This window comes from Oryx dammah, unplaced genomic scaffold (assembly GCF_014754425.2).
Source record: "Oryx dammah isolate SB20612 unplaced genomic scaffold, SCBI_Odam_1.1 HiC_scaffold_13, whole genome shotgun sequence".
In the NCBI taxonomy this organism is placed as follows: domain Eukaryota; kingdom Metazoa; phylum Chordata; class Mammalia; order Artiodactyla; family Bovidae; genus Oryx; species Oryx dammah.
The window spans coordinates 5290060-5311788 of record NW_024070197.1 but is presented as its reverse complement, the minus strand read 5'-3'; the positions used below and the strand labels follow the sequence as shown (position 1 = coordinate 5311788).

The 21729-nt window shown below is 41.7% G+C and overlaps 1 protein-coding gene across 2 annotated transcripts in view; it reads right to left on the bottom strand.

The window, feature by feature from the left end:
* LOC120871946 (zinc finger protein 420-like) overlaps positions 1 to 21729 on the bottom strand; it is a 719570-nt gene that overhangs the window by 319589 nt on the left and 378252 nt on the right. Inside the window, exon 4 of one of the 2 annotated variants that reach the window (XM_040251993.1) lies at positions 13898 to 13942. The exons of the other annotated variant lie outside the window; for it this stretch is intronic. Within the exon in view, the coding sequence (XP_040107927.1) occupies positions 13935 to 13942 (8 nt within the window). The 3' untranslated portion in view covers positions 13898 to 13934. Of the gene's footprint in view, positions 1 to 13897; positions 13943 to 21729 lie in introns of those variants that run through there. 2 annotated transcript variants of the gene reach the window in all.

The window sequence follows — 21729 nt, the reverse complement described above, 5'->3', positions numbered from 1 at the left end:
AAAAAAAAAAAGGAAAGAATGCCATTTGCAGCTACATAAATGGAATTAGAGATTATCATACTATGTGAATAAGCCAGACAAAGACAAATTATCACGTATATGTGAAATTTAAAAAAAGATCCAATTGAACTTACATACAAAACAGAAACAGTCCCAGAAACTTAGAAAACAAACACAGAAGTGACCAAAGCGGAAGGTAGGAGGGATAAATCAGGATTTGGGATTAATACAGACACACTCCTAGGTATAAAACTGATACCCAACAAGGAGCTACTACACAGTACAGGGAACTATACTTCATAGTTTATAATAGCCTATAAGGGAAAAGGATGTGTCAAAGAATATATATAAATAAAACTGAATCACTTTGCTGTATACCCAAAATTAACTGAACACTGTAAATCAACAACTTCAATAAAAAATTTCTAAGTAATAATACCTACAAATTACATATCCTAAAATAAACAGGTAAATTTGTAGAAACATACTATCTAATCCTTAATCATAAAGCCAATAAAAATGTGAACCAAATTATAACTAGAAAGATTCAAGCAGTAATTAAAATCCTCAGACTAAGAAAAACCTAGGGTCAGATGCCATCTGTGAAATTATACTAAACCTTTACAAAAGAAGTACCTCTAATCCTGCCAAAAATATGACAAAGAGTTGAAGATGCAACACTGACAAACTCACTGAATGGAGCCAACATGATTCTGAAATCGACCCCCAAAAGATAAAAGAACAAAAAAGTAAAATCCAATACTCCCTGATGAATATTGATGTAAAATCCTTAACAAAACACCAGCAAACCAACTTCAACACGACATTAAAAAGATCTGAATTCATGACCAAGTGAATTTTATTCATATAAAGCAAAGAGGACTCAACAAACAAAAATCAATTTATACAACACATTAACAGAATAAAGGGAAAAAACAACAAATGACCACCTTGACAGGAAAAAAGCATCTTACAAAATTCAACAACCTTTAAATATATATAAACTAGAAAAAATAAGGTATCTCAAAGTAAAATATACCCTGTATGAAAAGAGCGCACCTAACATTGTTCTCAATGGTAAAAGATTGAAAACTTTTCCTCTGAGATCAGGAAGAAGGCAAGGACGTGCACTCTGCACCACTGTTCAACAAAGGACTGAAACCCCTAACCAGAGCAATTAGACAAGATAAAGAAATCAAAGCTTCCCAGAGTGAAAACTTAGAAAGTTACCTTCTTTCCCAGAGGACAAGGTCTTTTATGTATAACTGTAAAGACTCTACACAAACACAAAAAGACCCCTGCCACATCAAATAACAATTTTAGCAAACTGGCAGGATACAAAAGTCAACATGCAAATCAGCTGCATTTCTATACACAATGAACAATGTCAAAAGAAAATCACATAACAATTTTATTTACTATTACATTAAAAATGGATGAAATATTTAGGAATAATTCACCGAGGTAAAACATATACACTGAAAACTACTTAACCACTTTTAAAAGAAATCTAAAATAAATGGATCTAGTAGTCATGGACTGGAAATCTCAGTACTCTTTAAATTTCTAAGTTACCCAGTGTTCCACAGATTTAATGAATTCATTATGAAAACTACAATTGAAGTGTTTGCAGAAATATAAAAAAACTTGCCAGAAGTCATAGAGAATCTCAAGGGACCATAAACTGCAAAAATACTCTTCAGTAAGTAGAAAGATGTTGAGGTCCTTTAATGGACGGGAACCTGGTGGTCCGGAGACTACCGATAAGAAAGTAAAGGAGAGAGAAAGAAGCTGATATTCCTTGGTTTATGCAGAAAGCCAACAAAGTCCCCGACACGGGGCTTGCTCTGTTCACAGAGGCCTCAGGCGCCCTCTTGATGGGCTGAAGGCACAGCACGCCTCTCTTATTGGAACACAGAATTTCTGACAGATTCAAAACAGTACACAGGAAGCCTCCTGTTAACAGGAAGAAGAAAAATGAAGGCCACCCTTTTTAAAATTTCAAGCCATATCACAATATAATCCAGATGGTGTAGTACTGGCATAAACATGGATTTATACACCAAGGGAACAGAAAAGAATGCTCAGAAATAACCATTTGCATATATTTAAAATCTAATGACAAGGATGCTAAGAAAACCCAGTGGAAAACAGACAGTTGCCATAACAAATGGTGAATCTATGGGTTAAACAATGAAGAGGAAACCGCACCTGCATCAAAAGTAAAAACATCTCTGTGCCAAACCACAAAATGAACACAGTGAAAAGACAAAATCTGAAGAATGATGGCAATGACAGTGAATTTCCAGCTCTCAGATTTAGATTCATGTCACAGTTTCAAACAGATCATGGAATAGCACACCCTTTATCAATGATACCTGATTCTGAACTTTCCATCCCATTTCCAATCAAGATTTTGAAGTCAGTGCCTCACTCACTTAGCTTCAACTACCTTAGAACAAATTTCCCGTTTTAGGTCTACTTCCAGATTTTACCAGGTACTATACATGTTAATCAGAGAAGGCAATGGCACCCCACTCCAGTACTTTTGCCTGGAAAATCCCATGTACAGAGGAGCCCCATAGGATGCAGTCCATGGGGTCGCTAAGAGTCGGACAGGACTGAGCGATTTCACTTTCAATTTTCACTTTCATGCATTGGAGAAGGCAATGGCAACCCACTCCAGTGCTCTTGCCTGGAGAATCCCAGGGACAGGGGAGCTTGGTGGGCTGCCGTCTATGGGGTCGCACAGAGTCGGACACGACTGAAGCGACTTAGCAGCAGCAGCAGTGCATGTTAATACCTGACTTCCACCCACAGCTTCTTAATCCTGATTGACAGAGAGCAGACTGCACATCCAGAAGGACCCGAGGCAATCCCTGCTGCCCAACAGCACTGAGACCCCTTCTCAAACCTGTGGGTGTGAAGCCCTGCCCAGGATGGTGCCCTCCACACAAGGTCCAGGCCACTGGGTCATGGGAAGACGGGATCTAAGTGGAGACAACAGGCCCTGGGGGAAGTTCCCTGGTGAGTGTGCGTGTACAGGCGTCAGGAAAGAGACTTCAGAGTCAGAGATGATTAGTAAGTCCAAAGAAGGGATTTCAGGAAGGACAGACAGAATCACCTGAGAATATGATTTTACCTGAGAAAGAGCCATTACTCTTTTCTTTTTTCCTCCTCTTCCCAGCTTCTTCCTCAGACGATCTTAAGTTTTTAGAAGTTGATCTTGCAAGTGGAAAACGGGCTGCTTAAGGCTTAGAATCAACATTCCCCCTGCGTCTGCCACAACCAGAAAAACAGGAAGACCTCACTATGTGGAACAGCCCTTTGGTGTCCACTGCCTTATGTGGGATGCTGTTTCTGCCCTCCTATTTCTTCCCTCACATCTCTCCTGCCCACCTCTGCAAGTTGTTCTCCTCTTGCTGCTCTTCTCCCCACCCCCACCCTTCTAAGTGTCCTAAATATCTGTACATCTGTTTCTTTCTTTCTCCAACTCTGCTCCCTCTCTGCCTTCTAGTCACACCCCTTCTCTCCCCGTTACACTCCCACTCTGGGGCACTCCAGGTGTCTAGGCTTACTTCCTTCTAGTCAACACCTATCCCTGTTTCTCTCCTAGGATCACCCCTGTCAGCCCTCCTGCCGCAGACGCATGACCCGTCTCCTTGTCTCCAACTCCTGGAGATCCCACGCCTTTGTCCATTTCTCTTTCACCCACCCGCTACTTTAAGGCAGGGCTAACTCTATTTCATTTTACCATCCCTTTGCAACTGCCTCAGCCATCCTGGGCCACTCCGTCGGTTCTCTCATTGTTTTCCACTTCGGAGTTTGCCTTTCACTCTCAGTCACTGCTTCTTCTGATCCCCCTCGCCCACGTATCTACAGAAACGATGAGTAAATGAAACGCCCGCCTATCAAAAGAGCACATTTTCCAACGAGACGGACTCGTGACGGAAAAACACGTCCAGCCCAGGGGTGAGGAAAAGGGACTGACCAGGAAGGGAGGCCTGCGGGGCAGAGCGATCGGCCTGAGGACACGCGAGGGCAGAGAGGCTGGGAGCCAGGGGGGTCTCGGGCCGGGCGGGCTCTCCAGAATCCCAGGACCGGGGAGAGGACGCGGCTTCTCCGGGAGCGGGGCTGTCGACCCGACCTCCAGAGGCCGACAGGGCGAGGCAGAACCAGCGGCACCCTGAAGATGGGCGTGGCGAGGGCGGGTTGGACCGCTAAGCACGCAGCACACGTTTACACTAAGAAAAAAACTCAAGGGCCGCCCGGCGACCTCCTCTCGCGGCCTTCCGCTTCCGCAGGAAACTGCGCACGCGCGGATCACGAGGCGGAGCTTCCGGGTCAGGGGTTGGGCGGATCGGGGCAGGCAAGGGGCGGGGCGAGGAACGTCCAGGTCTGCAGAGCGAGAGTAAGGCGGGGCAAGGGGCCGGGAGGTGCTTAACAGTCCTATGAAAGTGAAGTAGCTCAGTCGTGTCCGACTCTGCGATCACACGGACTGTGGCCTACTGGAGGCTCCTCCCTCCATGGGATTCTCCAGGCAAGAATACTGGCGTGGGTTGCCACTTCCTTCTCCAAGGACTCTTCCCGACCCAGGGATCGAACCCTGGTCTCCCGTATTGCAGGCAGACGCTTTAACCTCTGACCCACCAGGGAAGCCCCGTAACAATCCTGTGATGCCCCATAAATTACAGCCTATTGTTTTTTAATCTGTTTCCTTTAACATCTAAATAGATAGCATATTCTTCTATAATTACAATATGGAAATGTCGATGAATAAAATAAACTTTTTGTCATATGTTGAGGAAAGAACGGTGGTAGTAGTGAAAGTCGCTCAGTGGTGTCCAACTCTGCGACCCCATGGTCTATACAGTCCATGGAATTTTCCAGGCCAGAATACTGGAGTGGGTAGTCTTTCCTTCTGCGTGAGATCTTCCCAAGCCAGGGATCTAACCCAGGTCTCCCCCATTGCAGGCCGATTCTTTACCAGCTGAGCCACAAGGGAAGCCCCTGTTAGTAAGATTCATCCAGTTTCTTAGCAGCAACATCTAAGCAGCCAGGGTATGGTCAGTGTTTGGGGATGGATTTAAACATCTGCAGTCTGTGCATACCTTTGATTTCTTCTTTTAGTGCCTGTTGGCTGCTGGACAGTTCTCTTCTTAAATTCTTCCAATTTAATTTGAATTTTATACATTCCCCCACAGCCTCCTGGGAATTTTGAGGATTTGGGGTCATTTTGCGCTCCCCCTCGGGATGCAAGGAAAACATACACTGGGCACAGTGGAGAGGAGGAAGCTGGCGGGTTCCTCGGATCAGAGGCACTGCTGCGGAGGGGCTCCACGCCTCCGTGCCGGCAGAGGTGGCAGCCTTCCCAGGTCGCTGTGTCACCCAGTTACACTTTTAAGGCAAAAGCTTATAACTTTGTAGACCAGTTATGTTGGAAACTAGGATGTTTCCTCCTAACAAGTAGAAAAGTTTCAACAAAGATTTTATTTTCCTTTTTAAAATTTTTTGAAATGACGAAAGTATGACAACACGTTTACATCAGGCTTTGAAAATAGTTACAGACAGTTCCACTGTATATTACAATTTTTTCAGTAGACAAATTAAGATTTTTACTTGGAATCTCAATATTAAACTCTCAAAAATTAATCGAATGGACAGGAAAGTAGGTAATAGTAGACCTGAAAAAAATTGTGAACCAATTCAACATAATTAAGACTTATACAATTTTCACACAAGAGCAGGATACAAATTTTATTCAAGTTCCCATAGACTATTAACCAGGAGACACTGGAACATGATGTAAAACAAGGTGCAAAAGTTTCATGGCCTAAATAGAGTATTGAAATCATACAGGGCCTGTTCTCTTATTACTGTGAAACTATGAGAGAAATCAATACCATAAGGTATTTGAAAATAACCCACATAGTTTCAAGTGCAATAAATAAATAAATGTTTTTGTCAGCAGGTTCTTGCCTGTCCTGCTGCTGGCAATTCAGGGATTGGGAACCTGGGTCTCTGAAGAGTTCCTGTAGGGCGGTAATTGGATGCAGAACCTTTCCTCCCCTTAGAATAATTTAAACATTGTAAGAAAACAAGAGATTTTTCTGGATTTCTCTCTGTACTGTAAACTAAAATAAGAAATACAAAACTATAAACGGGCCATTTTACAGTGACATCCTGTATCACAACTTTCCCTCTTTGTTCCTCATTCAGCTAGAAGGCCAAACTCCACATGGCTCAGTTCCAGAGACACAAGGTCAAAACCTACAGTCTGAGACTGGAGGACTATCGTATGTGATAACTTCCGTCAGTACCGTTTTGTTTTTTTTTTTTTCATTTTGAAATTGACAAATTTTACTAACCATTGCTTTAAAAACAGCAATTTTCATTGATCAGTTGCTAAGTCGAATCTGACTCTTTGCAACTCCATGAACTGCAGCACACCAGGCTTCCCTGTCCTTCACTATCTCCCAGGGTTTTCTCAAACTTGTGTTCATTGAGTGGGTAATGCCATCCAACAATCTCATCCTCTGTTGTCTTCTTCTCCTGCCCGCAATCTTTCCCAGCATCAGGGTCTTTTCCATTGAGTCCGCTCTTTGCATCATGTGGCCAAAAAGAGCAATACATCTTTAAAAATTGATGAAAACTGCATTGTTTCTTTAGTACACATTCTAAGCTTCTACAGCTCTCCACACAACAGGCCAATAATTGAGAGACAAGTTATTGGGGCAGGAATAACAACTTTAATCAGAAAGTCAGCAAACCGAAAATATGGTGGACTTGTACCCCCAGAACCATCTTATCCAAGTTAGAACTCAGTCCCCTTTTTTATAATTCCTGACCTACATGCAGGTCACATAGTCTGGTATTCCCATCTCTTTCAGAATTTTCCACAGTTTATTGTGACCCACATAGTCAAAGGCTTTGGCATAGTTAATAAAACAGAAATAGATGTTTTTCTGGAACACTCTTGCTTTTTTGATGATTCGGTGGATGTTGGCAATTTGGTCTCTGGTTCCTCTGCCTTTTCTAAAACCAACTTGAACATCTGGAAGTTCGTGGTTCACGTATTGCTGAAGCCTGACTTGGAGAATTTTGAGCATTACTTTACTAGCATGTGAAATGAGGGCAATTGTGTGGTAGTTGGAGCATTCTTTGACATTGCTTTTCTTTGGGATTGGAATGAAAATTGACCTTTTCCAGTCCTGTGGCCACTGCTGAGTTTTGCAAATTTGCTGGCATATTGAGTACAGCACTTTCACAGCATCATCTTTCAGGATTTGCAAAGGAATGGAAGGCCATAAAAGGTCATTGTATAGGGTCACTCCTCAACCCCTCCCCCCCCCCCACAATATCAGTAATCTTATTACTGTTAAAATCATTCATGTGCTGAGGTAGAACAAATTTAAGGCAACATAATATATTTAAGATATAATTTCAACTGTTAAAAAGTACAAAGCTTATTTACGAGATGATGTTTTGTAATAAAACCATGGAGTTGCATATCCATGCACACATGAAGGCACATTTAAATACACAATTGACTGAAATGAAGAGTTGCCTCTTGACACATTTTAAAATCATTTTCTCATTATCACTTTTAGTCATATGTATTTCAGCATCTCTGGGGCCATGAAAATGAATCAACTGTACTTAAGTTTGTCAAACTACATTAAAAAAAAAAAACATGTTTATTTATTTAGGTTGTGCTGGTCTTTGTTACTTTCTGTGGCTTTTTCTAGTTGCACTGAGCGGGAGATACTCTGTAGTTGTGGTGAGTGGGCTTCTCACTGCAGTGGCATCTCTTGTTAGAACAGGTTGTAGGTGAACTGCAGGCACAAGGCTTCTGTCGTTGCAACACATGGGGTCTGCAGTTTTGGCTCACAGGCTCTCGAGCATGGGCTCAGTACTTGTGGTGGATGGGCTTAGTTACTCCCAGGCATGCAGAATCTTCTCGGACCAGGGAGATCCAACCCATATCCCCTGCATTGGCAGACACATTCTTATCCACTGTACCTACAGGGACGTCTTAACTCTAATACTATATTAGTTTAAAAAAATGAAAAGTAGTATACATTTAAAAGACATGTATAGAATACTTTGAGTGCAATCTCTATAAAATACCTATATTCAAAAATAATATGAGGGCATCTCTCCTGGCACAATGATAAAGAATCCGCCCGCAAATGGGGAAGACATGGGTTCTGCTCCAGGATAATGCCACATGCCTCGAGGCAACTAAGACCAAGTGACACCACTAATGAGCCTGTGCTGTAACGCCCAAGATCCCAAACTACCAGGCCCACGTGCTGAAACTACTGAAGCCCAAGCATCATACAGCCCATGCTCTGCAACAAGACACAACGGGAATCGCATGCACCACGACTAGTGAACAGCCCCCACTACTGGCAACTAGAGAAAAGACCAAGCAGCAACAAAGACCCAGAACACCTAAATAAATAATTTTTCTAAAAAAATAATGATTTTATCCTTAGTTAATTTTAGTGTGTCAGTTGAGTTCAGTTCAGCCGCTCAGTAATATCCTACTCTTTGCGACCCCATGATTGCAGCACATCAGGCCTCCCTGTCCATCACCAACACCCGGAGTTCACCTAAACTCTTGTCCATCGAGTAGGTGATACCATCAAGCCATCTCATCCTCTATTGTCCCCTTCTCCTCCTGCCCCCAATCCCTCCCAGCATCAGAGTCTTTTCCAATGAGTCAACTCTTCGCCTGAGGTGGCCAAAGGATTGGAGTTTCAGCTTTAGCATCATTCCTTCCAAAGAACACCAAGAGCTGATCTCCTTCAGAATGGACTGGTTGGATCTCCTTGCAGTCCAAGGGACCCTCAAGAGTCTTCTCCAACACCACAGTTAAAAAGCATCAATTCTTCAGTGCTCAGCCTTCTTCACAATCCAACTCTCACATCCATACATGACCACAGGAAAAACCATAGCCTTGACTAGACGGACCTTAGTCAGCAAAGTAAGGTCTCTGCTTTTGAATATACTATCTAGGTTGGTCATAACTTTTCCTCCAAGGAGTAAACATCTTTTAATTTCAGGGCTGCAGTAAACATCTGCAGTGATTTTGGAGCCCCCCAAAATAAAGTCTGACACTGTTTCTACTGTTTCCCCATCTATTTCCCATGAAGCAATGGGACCGGATGCCATGATCTTCGTTTTCTGAATGTTGAGCTTTAGGCCAACTTTTTCACTCTCCTCTTTCACTTTCATCAAGAGGCTTTTTAGTTCCTCTTCACTTTCTGCCATAAGGGTGGTGTCATCTGCACATCTGAGGTTATTGATATTTCTCCTGGAAATCTTGATTCCAGGTTGTGTTTTTTCCAGTCCAGCATTTCTCATGATATACTCTGCATATAAGTTAAATAAGCAGGGTCACAGTACACAGCCTTGACATACTCCTTTTCCTATTTGGAACCAGTCTGTTGTTCCATGTCCAGTTCTAACTGTTGCTTCCTGATCTGCATACAGATTTCTCAAGAGGCAGGTTAGGTGGTCTGGTATTCCCATCTCTCTCAGAATTTTCCACAGTTTCTTGTGATCCACACAGTCAAAGGGTTTGGCATAGTCAATAAAGCAGAAATAGATGTTTTTCTGGAACTCTCTTGCTTTTTCCATGATCCAGCGGATGTTGGCAATTTGATCTCTGGTTCCTCTGCCTTTTCTAAAACGAGCTTGAACATCTGGAAGTTCACAGTTCACGTACTGCTGAAGCCTGACTTGGAGAATTTTGAGCATGACTTTACTAGCATGTGAGATGAGTGTAATTGTGCGGTAGTTTGAGCATTCTTTGGCATTGCCTTTCTTTGGAATTGGAATGAAAACTGACCTATTCCAGTCCTGTCGCCACTGCTGAGTTTTGCAAATTTGCTGGCATATCGAGTACAGCACTTTCACAGCATCATCTTCCAGGATTTGAGACAGCTCAACTGGAATTCCATCACCTCCACTAGCTTTGTTTGTAGTGATGCTTTCTAAGGCCCACTTGACTTCATATTCCAGGATGTCTGGGCTCTAGGTGAGTGATCACACCATCATGATTATTTTTGTCATGATCTTTTTTGTACAGTTCTGTGTATTCTTGCCACCTCTTCTTAATATCTTCTGCTTCTGTTAGATCCATACCATTTCTGTCCTATACTGAGCCCATCTTTGCATGAAATGTTCCCTTCGTATCTCTAATTTTCTTGAAGAGATCTCTAGTCTTTCCCATTCTGTTGTTTTCCTCTATTTCTTTGCATTGATCGCTGAGGAAGGCTTTCTTATCTCTTCTTGCTATTCTTTGGAACTCCGCATTCAGATGCTTATATCTTTCCTTTTCTCCTTTGCTTTTCACTTCTCTTCTCTTCACAGCTATTTGTAAGGCCTCCCCAAACAGCCATTTTGCTTTTTTGCATTTCTTTACCATGGGGATGGTCTTGATCCCAGTCTCCTGTACAATGTCATGAACCTCATTCCATAGTTCATCAGGCACTCTATCAGATCTAGTCCCTTAAATCTATTTCTCACTTCCACTGTATAATCATAAGGGATTTGACTTAGGTCATACCTGAATGGTCTAGTGGTTTTCCCTACTTTCTACAATTTAAGTCTGAATTTGAGCCACAGTCAGCTCCTGGTCTTGTTTTTGCTGACTGTAGAGAGCTTCTCCTTCTTTGGTTGCAAAGAATATAATCAATCTGATTTCGGTGTTGACCATCTGGTGATGTCCATGTGTAGAGTCTTCTCTTCTGTTGTTGGAAGAGGGTGTTTGCTAAGACCAGTGCGTTCTCTTGGCAAAACTATATTAGCCTTTGTCTTGCTTCATTCCGTATTCCAAGGCCAAATTTACCTGTTACTCCAGGTGTTTCTTGACTTCCTACTTTAGCATTCTAGTCCCCTATAATGAAAAGGACATCTTTTTTGTGTGTTAGTTCTAAAAGGTATTGTAGGTCTTCATAGAACTGCTCAATTTCAGCTTCTTCAGCATTACTGGTTGGGGCATAGACTTGGATTACTGTGATATTGAATGGTTTGCCTTGGAAACAAACAGATCATTCTGTCATTTTTAAGACTGCATCCAAGTACTGAGTTTCGGACTCTTTTGTTGACCATGATAGCTACTCCATTACTGAATCATAAATTCAGACTGTTGTCTAAAAGCCTTGACACATACATTACATCAACATAGCTTCTATGTATTATAGTATCAATTTTCTCATGAAGCTAAATGGAAACACCTGACAAAAACCTAAACACAATGATTACATTTGTTAGGTCTCTTTCGTATGGATCACCTGATGTCTTTTTAGGCCTGAATGCTACCTGGTGCATTTGCCCCACTTATTAGATTTCCTTTCTCTGGATTATGAATTCCCTGAGGATGTGACTAATCAGACTTGTATTGAAGCACTGGTCACATATATTACATTTACATCCTTTCTCTCATGTACAGGTTATCTTATGGTCCCCTTAAGATTTACTGCCCTCTAAATGTATGGCTTCTTTCCAGTATGATTTTTTTCACGATTTGCAAGGTTTGAATGTCTTCTAAAACTTGTCACAATCACTACATGGAGAAGATCTCAGAATTCATTACATGACGGTTAGTTAGTTCTGAACTCAGAATCCAGTGCTTTGCCACACCCACCGTTATTTGTGCAGTTTTCCTACAGTTTGACTTTTATGAAGGTCAAAAGGATGATATACTTTAATGCATTTATTACATCTGTAAGGTTTCACTCCAGTATGGATTCACTGATTATCTGCAAAATGATTCCTCTGACTGAAGGCTTTGACATATAAATTACATTTATGTGGTTTTGCCTAATGTGCAATGAAAGCTTTGCCACACTAATTATATTTGTATGATTTCTCTCTAGTATGAGTTCTCTGATGAATTAGGCCAGAAATCTGACTAAAGGCTTTGTCACACATGTTACATTTGTAAGGTTTCTCTCCAGTATTAATTCTCTGATGACTTCCAAGGTTTGTATTCTGAGTAAAGCACCAGCCACAAATATCACATTTATATGGTTTCTCTCCAGTATAAATTCTCTGATGAACTGTAAGGTGTGCATTTTGACTAAAGGCTTTGCCACATACATCACATTTACATGGTTTCTCTCCAGCATGAATTCTCCAATGAACCATAAGATAAAACCTGTAACAGAAGTCTTTGCCACGTAAATTACATTTATACGATTTCTTTTCTCTATGAACTGCTTGATGCTTGTTTGGAGCTGAATGTGCATTGAAATCTTGGTCACACTCATTACATTTGTAAGTTTTCTCTCTAGTATGAATTCTCTGAAGAATTCCAAGGCTCACATTTTGAGTAAAGCACTGGCCACACACATCACATTTATACGGTTTCTCTCCAGTATGAATTCCCCAATGAACTAGAAGGCTTGCAGTCTGACTACAGGCCTTGTCACATATGTCACATTTTTATGGTTTCTCTCCAGTATGAATTCTCTGATGAACTGCAAGCTCGGCATTTGGACTAAAGGCCTTGCAACATACATCACAGTTATAGGGTTTCTTTTCAGCATGAACTCTCTGATGAATTCCAAGGTGTGAATATTGATTAAAGCATTAAAGATGGAAAGAAAAATACTTCACAAATTCATTTAGTCTCTGTCTCCTTCTGATGCATAAGGAATAGTACAATAAGAAAATATCTATTACTTTTAAATAACTAATAAAGACCATAGGGGTAGAAAATAGGAAATTGGATATTTAAAAAGGTTGAAATCAGCTTTATAAATACTTAAGCTCAGGAAAAACTCCTTCTGTACCATGTAGTGTGCAGATCACCTGAAGAAAGGACAAGTTTAAATTCCTAATGCCAATCATGAAGGTTTTCATGTCTGAGTCAACAGGGCTTTGACCTCAGTCATGAAAAATGGGCTACTAAGAGGCATAGAGAGAAAATGCAGAGACACACCCCCAGGGCAGATCCCAAACTTCAGAGGCAAGTTATCCTTACCCACAGAGAGCACATTTCTGAGGGTCTCCAACATCACATCCATGTACCAGGCCCTCTGAACAGGGTTCAGGCATTCCCATTCCTCAGGAGAGAATTTGATGGACACATCCTTGAAGGTCAGCTGTCCCTGAAAATACATTTCACCAATAGGCCCTGAGCAGTTTTTATTTTCACACAAAAGGAGAAGAGGAAAAAGAGGGAAGGATCATTTATTCTGATAAAGGATAAATGGAAAGCTATTTGGAGCAAATTCTTGGTCTCTAATTTCCTACATTAAATATTGTTTCTGAAATAAATAATGAATCAAAATTAGTAAAGTTGGGACTTCCCTGGTGGTCCAGTGGTTAAGACCCTGCATTTCCACTGCAGGGGTTTTAAGTTCAATTCCTCCTCAGGAACCAATATCCTGCAAGATGCAACTTGCAACCAAGAAGAAAAGACAAAAAATATTAGTAAACTTGATTTCATGGTTTAAATAGACAATGGAAAGAATTACAAAAAGAAGAGAAAAAAAAGGAAACTGAAAAAGAAGAAAAAAGATAAAACAGACAATGATATGAAACACCATGTAGTCCTGAGATCTCTTTCTGAACTTTCCATTCCATTCCCAAACACTAAGAAATTGAAGGCGGTCCTCATATAGTTTTAAATGTACTATAAAAAGTCAGAACTGATTTCCCGTTTAGTTGCTTTTCCAGATTTTTCAGGTACTGGGCATGTTAATAACTGACTTCCAGATACAGTTTCTTTACCCTGGTTGACAGAGTGCAGACAGTTCATCAAGATGGGCCCTCAGCAATCCCTGCTGCCCAACAGCACTGAGACCACAGCCCCAACCCATGGGTGTGAAGTCATGCCTAGGACGGTGCCCAGGGGAGCCTCCTCACAAGGTGCAGGTCATCTTTTGAGCTTTTCCCTCAGGTATCATGAGTCTTTAGAGGTCTGTCATGCAAGTTGAAAAAATGTTGCTTAATGCTTACAATTAACATATTCCCTTCCTGGGCCACAACCACACACACAGGGAAGACCTCACCGTGTGGAACAGACAGTCCTCTACTGCCCACTGTCGTAGGAGGGACTCAGGACAGTAAACACCCACACTAAGAAAAACGAGTTTTCACATACTTTCTTCAACCATACTTCCCTCCAGATGAGGTCACACACACAGCAGCACTGGGGACCTCAGCTGACCCAGTAATTCCCTTGAGGTCATAGACCAGGCCCTAGTCCATCCTCATGCAGAGTGGAGCACCTCAGCCTTCAGGAGTGAAGGACTCAAAAGTCCTGATCTCAAGGCTAGATGCACTGGGGCCCCTTAAATATCACTGGGAATCAGCCCCACCCAGACTTTCTGAAGGGAAATCTCTAATCAGGGCACAAAGGTATTTGCAAAATGCCTCACTGCCATAATTTACAGCCTGGATGAGCACCACTCAAGAAATCAAGCCCTGCATACTCCCCACTTTTCCAGTTTTATTGAGGTTGAATTGTCTAATGAAAAGGGTACGTGTACATATAACACGCACAATGTGATATGACATATGCACACTGTGAAATATTTATCACAATCCAGTAATCAAAATGGGCTTCTGTGGTGGCTAAGTAGCAAACAATTTGCCTGCCAGTGCAGGAGTTTTGGGTTCAATCCCCCTCTCAAAAAGATCTCCTAGAGAAGGAAATGGCAACCATACCAGTATTCTTGCCTGGGAAAACCCATGGGCAGAGGAGCCTGGCGGGCCACAGTCCACTGGGTTACAAAAGAATTGCACATGACTTAGCAACTCAAAACACACATCAACTCCCAATTCCCATGTCTGTGTGTGTGTGTGTGTGTGTGTGTGTGTGTGTGCAGTGAGAACACAAGATTTCCTCTCTCGGCAAATTTCAAGCCGTAGTAACAAAGTAGGACTAACTATAGTCAGCAAGCTGCACAGAACTCCCCAGAACATACTCATTTTATGTCTGAAAGTCTCTACCTTTGGACCAAGATCTCCCATATATCTTCACCATGTCCCATTTCCAGATAACCACCATCCTACTGTCTGGTACTACTAAGTGTCACTTCTTCATATTCCACATGTAAGCTAGCACATACGTGTTTTTCTCTGTCTGAATTCACTTAGAATAATGTTCTCTACATTCATCCAAGTTCTCTTTAAGTGACAAAAATCTACATTTTTATGGCTGAATAATATGTCCATATATATATGTGTGTGTGTGTGTGTGTGTGTTTATACATAACCTACCTGGAAACTTGGGGTCTTTAATTAATAGAAATTATAAACAGACCAGAGGACAAATTCAGGCAAGGCTTTATTGGGGCTCCTGCCGCAGTTTTCCAACAGGTGGGAGTGGGAGGTGGGCCGGTCCCCTAAATGGGGTGAGGGTAGGGGGAGATTGGTGGGTTGGGCAGGACGGAAGCTGAGGTGATCTGCCCCTCCCCTCCACTCCCTTTGGGGCTGTTGTGGGCAGAGATCATGGGCACACCCCTGCTTTTGCTTCTGGAACCTCAGAAATAGCAGCTGGTCTGTGACCTTTTAATTTCTTATCGTTCAGAATTGCCCTGACTGCGCATGTGGGTGACTACAGTTTCTTTGGTCCCTTCCAGTGTCTTTGTGTTCTGTTGCCCAAGGAGACATTTGTCCAGGAGCAAGCCTGCAGTAAAGGGCCTCAGGTCCCAGTCTGTCTCATGTGCTGTGTGCTCAGACACTTCAGTTGTGTCCTACTTTTTGTGAGGCTATGGACCTTAGTCCACCAGGGTCCTCTGTCCATGGGATTCTCCAGGCAAGAATACTGGAGTGGATTGGCATGCCCTCCTTCAGGGCACCTTCCCAACCCAAGGATCAAACCTTCATCTCTTAACGTATCCTGTAGGGGCAGGTGGTTCTTTACCAATAGTACTACCTGGGAAGCCTGTCACACACGTTTTTATAATTGACTTATTTGTCAACAAACATTTAGGTTATTTCTACAACAAATCATTGTTGTAGATAAAGAAATATTGGTTATACAAATGCAGGTAACTCGTTCAAATCACTGACTTTTCACAGGACATTCTGGTGGTCACAGGAATTCCAGGTTAAGAATCTGCCTTGCGACAAAGAGAACTCGTGTTCAATCCTTCGTAAAAGCAGGGCACACCCTTGCTTTTGCTTCTGGAGCCTCAGAAATAGCATGAGGACTTAAGATCCCACAGGAAGCGGAGCAACTAAGCCCAGGCACTGCAAACACAGAGGCTGCATACTCCAGGGCCCCCATGTCACGATGAAATGTCCTGTGTGATGCAATGAAGATCCCATGATCCACAACTAAGACCCACTGCAGTCAAATAAATAAATATTCTTTAAAGTATACTGATTCTGCTTCCTTTGGATACATAATCAGAAGCTGTGAGACTGTGAGGTCCTATGCATGTTCTATTTGTAACATTTGAGGAACCTCCATACTGCTTCCCATGTACTATTTACATTCCCACCAACCATTCACAAGAGTTCCTGTTTATCTGTATTGTGCAGGTATGTGGCACATGCACGTGATTTGGAAAGACATGGAGAGAACCCCACTGCACTGGCAGCAAGAAATAGCAGCTGTATCATTTCCAGAATAAGCCTTTGTACTCCAGATTGCTATGGAGCTGATGGTCCTCAGAGTCTATGAATAATCCTTCCCTGTGCCCGTGAGCTAAGTCTCTTCAGTCATGTCTGACTGTTTGGGATCCTATGGACTGTAATCCACCAGACTCCTCTGCCATGGAGTATGTTGCCATGCCCTCCTCCCGACTCAGGGATCAAACCCACATCTCTTACTCCTACACCACCAGGAGTAGAAATTCTCTGGTGGTGCAGTGGTAAATAATCTACCTGCCAATGCACAGGACCCGGGTTTGATCCCTGGTCTGAGAGGATACCACGTGCCTTGGAGCAACTAAGCCCATGCAACAGAAGTACTGAGCCTGTGCTCTAAAGCCTGTGCTCTGCAATAAGCGTAGCTACAGCAGTGAGAAGCCTGCATGCAAGTAACTAGAAAGTCGCTTCTGCTTGCTGCAACTAGAGAAAGCCCACGTACAGCAAAAAAAAATAAAGGCTCAGCACAGCCCAAAAAACAAAAAAGCATTGAGTCCTCTGTACTGACCCCAAAAAGCATCAAAATGCCAGTCTCCAACCATACCCCAGCCAAGTTTATGTGGAGAATTCATGGCCCAATTGCTGCAAAGAGAAAGAAGCCAGCACAATGAAGATTTCGCATAGCCAAAAATGAAAGATTAAAGAGAGAAAAAAACTTTTAATGAGAAATTCATTCTTTATAAAAGTTTTTGTTCCATGCTTATGATGACAAAACTTCAAATACGTATATGAGAAAAAAGCTTGTTTACATCATAATATATAATACTTAAGCCTATAAGTCAATGTAATGGAATGTCAAATTACTATATGATCACTTGACGTTAATTAGGCAATTTACTTCTTGTTGAAAAATTGTAATACATTTTCTCTCATTTCTTTGTTGTCTGTTTCTGAAAGATCTGTCAGTTGTGGACAACAAAGCATATTGTAAAATGTAAAGTCTTGAAAAGACACTAGAATTTATTTTCACCAAAATTATCAACTTGGCACTATTTATAAATATTTCTATGTGTATTATCTGACTGAACTCAAGTCCTAAAGGAACTGTCTTTCTTTACATTCACAGGGCACCTACTATGTTCTCTGTTATTGTCTACGTGCATTTTAATGTTACAAGTCTCAAAATAACCCCCCTGACTTCTGTATTTGTTAGTGTAAGGCAGGAAAGAAATGTAAACTAAACATTAAATCTGGGTCATAACATGTGGATAGAAAAACTAACAGTAAGGAAAAAGTATTGAAAAAAAAAAAAAAGAAATAGGATGGCAGGATTTAAGAGATTAGCACTGAAACATATATATTACCATATGTAAAAGAGCCAGTGGGAGTTTGATGTATGAGCGAGTGCTCTGGGACAATCTGGGGGAATACGGTGGTGAGAGAGGTGGGTTCAGGAGGGAGGGCACATATGTACGCCTATGGCATATTCATGTTGATGTACAGCAAAAACCATCACAATATTGTTTAAAAAAAAAAAAAGGTCAAAGATGTGATATATTTTACTGTATTCTCTACATGTTTAAGTTTTCACTGTAATATGGATTCTCAGATGATCTGCAACATCGTTCCTTGTGACTGAACGGTTTGCCACATTAATTTCTCTTCTGTATGAACTGCCTAATGGGCAGTTAATGCTGACTATGCACTAGAAACTCTGCCACATTCATTTCACTTGTATGTTTTCTATACAGTATGAATTCTCTGATGAATTATAAGGCCTGAACACTGACTAAAGGCTTTGTCACACTCACGACATTTGCACTAAAACGTTTCTCACAACTGTCACATTTCTAATGTTTCTCTCTAAAATGAATTCTCCGATGGTTTCTAAGTTCGTCATTTCACGTAAAGCACCGGCCATATACATCATATTTCTATGGTTTCTCTCCTGTCTGAACTGCCTGATGATGAGTTATGGATGACTGTGCCTAAATGGTTTGTCACAATTTTTATATTTGTAAAGTTCTCTCCAGTATGAATTCTCTGATGAACTGCAAGGTTTGCATTCACACTGAAAGACCTGCCACGTATACCTCATTTATATGGTTTCTCTCCAGTATGAACTCGCTGATGAACAGCAAGGCTTGACCTTACACTGAAAGCCTTGCCACATATACCACAATTATATGGTTTCTCTCCAGTACTGAACTCTCCGATGAACAACAAGGTATCCAGTACAACTAAACGCCTCACCACACACATCACATTTATAAGGTTTCTCTCCAGTATGAATTCTCCGATGAAGTCCAAGTTTTGCAGTCTGATTAAAGGCCTTGCGACATACATCACATTTATATAGTTTCTCTCCAGTATGAATTCTCTGATGAACTGCAAGGCTTGAAGTTTCACTAAAGCCTTTGCCACATACATAACATTTATATGATTTCTCTCCAGTATGAATTCTCCAATGAAATGCAAGATTTGCAGTTTGACTAAAGGCTCTGCTACATATATCACATTTATATGTTTTCTCTCCCGTATGGAATCTCTGATGAACTGCAAGCTTTGCAGCTTCATTAAAGCCCTTGCCACATAAATCACATTTATATTGCTTCTCTCCAGTATGTACTCTCATGCCGGGGTCCAGCCCCGGTGGATCCAGGGAATTCGAAGGTGGAGACGGCGTCGGCGTCTTTGGAAAAATACATATTTAATCACAGATATATAGAGAGATTAGAAATGGATAGTGTAGTAGGAGAATTAGTGGAGAAAAGAGGCTGAATTTCAGCCAGAGAAATGGGAGCAAGAAAGAAGCGACATGGTGGAATCAGTCTTTCCGGAAACTGATCCGATTTCTTTATTTTGGGGTTTGCTTATATACCTTTTGTTACACATAGGGATGAATACTAGGATCGCTTTTTAGACAATCAAACAAAAGCTTTAAATCTGTAGTAGTCAGTTTTAAATGTGGGTGTAACCAATTAATATCCCCTAATGATTTTTGGAAATCATTTAAAGTTAGTAAACAACCTCTCCGCAGCTTTAAAAGGGCATTATCAGTTTTCAAAATTTTTTTGCAGACCTAAATATAAGAAGCAAGTAAAGAGGTATTGTACAATATCTTTATAAGCTTCTCTAGTTATCCTTTTGTAACCTAAATCTGGTCTATAGCTTTTTAGATGACAAGCAACCATCTAATCTTTGATTTGAATATCTCCAGCAATGGGAACTCACTCTCTCTCTCTCTCTTTTTTTTTTTTTTTCGCTTGGGTGAGGCCCCCCCTGAGGGGGTTTTCTGCAAGGAGCAGGCTCTGCTTTAAACTGTTCCTTTGTTTTAAAAAATTATCCTATCTTTTTCAACCTTAGACATTGTTCTGGGAGGCTTTTGAACTGATCTGAACTGAACTGAACTGAACTGGGAGGTGTAAGCGGAGGTGAGGTGGTCGCCTTAAATCAGAAAATGTTGGATAAATTTGTAAAGGTTTGCGTAGAGGGGGAGGGGGCTCACCAGGGCGCCCGGCCGCAGCGTCCTGTAAGTCCTCCCCTTCCTCAGGAGATATAGTGTCCCTCCATTTGTTCGCCAATGGCAGAAAATATGATCTGCATAGAAGGTGGAGACCCACTGCCATCCACTGCTATAGCCTCTCCCATAGTCTATTTAACAGCCTCATGACAGGGATCCAGAACATTTCTAATCATATTGCACAGAGCAAAAGCATTTACAGGCCCAAGTAAAGTATAATAAGTTTTTAGTTGTTTCCTTAGCTTCACCCAAGTATCTAAGTTCACAGTGTCCTTCCGGAAACCAAGGACACTGGTCTGGTACAAATGAAAAAATGACTGAATATTGGATTTCTTAACTTTAATTCCTCTCTTACTTAATGACTGCAAAATTACTCTTATAAAAAGCTGTCTTTCTTTTGACTCAGTGTTACCCATGTCAGAAAGTTAAGATTCATACAAAAGTCTGCCTCAAAAAAGGTTTTACCTTTGCAAGGGGGGTTTTCTTTTCAACCCTAAAAAGCAAGTTTCTTTCAACTTCTCATAAACTCTTCAACACTACCCACTCCTACTCACCCTGTCTATCCTACAGGGGGGTCTGCAGTACCCTAAGTGGGGTCCTATCTGTCCCGAAAACTCAACACTGCGGGAACAACAGGGCTGATGACCCTGGTTGTTCTGAGCAATAGGGCTGATGACACTACTTGCTCCATACTAGGGGAACAACAGGGCTGATGACCCTAGTTGTCCAGAGCAGTAGAGCTGATGACTCTACTTGCTCCAAGGGGGTGGCAATAGGGCTGATGACCCAATTGCTGGGCGAACTTACCTTCGAATAGCCTGTTCCGGGCGCCACTTGCCGGGGTCCAGCCCTGGTGGATCCAGGGAATTCGAAGGTGGAGACGGCATCTGCGTCTTTGGAAAAATACATATTTAATCATAGATATAGAGAGAGATTAGAAACGGATAGTGTAGTAGGAGAATTAGTGGAGAAAAGAGGCTGAATAACTTGGTTTACGTGGAAAGCCAATAAAGTTCCAGACAAGGAGCTTGCACCATCTACGTTAGGCCACCAGTGTCCGTTTGAATATTGGAGAGTGCCTCGCCTTGGGCTCTATCTCTTATGGATCTTAGAAGCTGGGACAAGTAAGTAGGCATGGCGAGCCTCCACGCCCCAGATGGGAATTCAGCCTGAAATTAGAGTAAAGAGGAGACACGGGGGAAACCAGTCCTTCCAATGACTGGCCTGGCCTCTATTGTCTAGAAAGGCCTTTTATACTTTTGATTATACATAGAGATCAATGGGTAATACAAAATTATGCAGCGTTAGCAGCCCAGACTCTTATCAAAACCAGGCTTTTATCTCTGCATACAAGTCTTAGGTGATTTACATCATCTTCCGGCCAAAAGGGCCAATTAACATTTTACAACCTTTTTTCTGATAAGGGTTTGTCAACCAGAAGACTTATTTGTGTTGTTCTTCCCAAAGTCTGGTGCCACCCTCAGAAAACACTAAATAAAGTTACATTCTTACATAGCAAGGACACAAGAGGAGTGCAGTGATATGTAACAAAAGAAAAGTAATTAACTCAAAAGTCTAGTGTTGCTAACATCAAAACTACTATATACCCTAAATTTTACATAATGGAAGATACAGAGTCATGC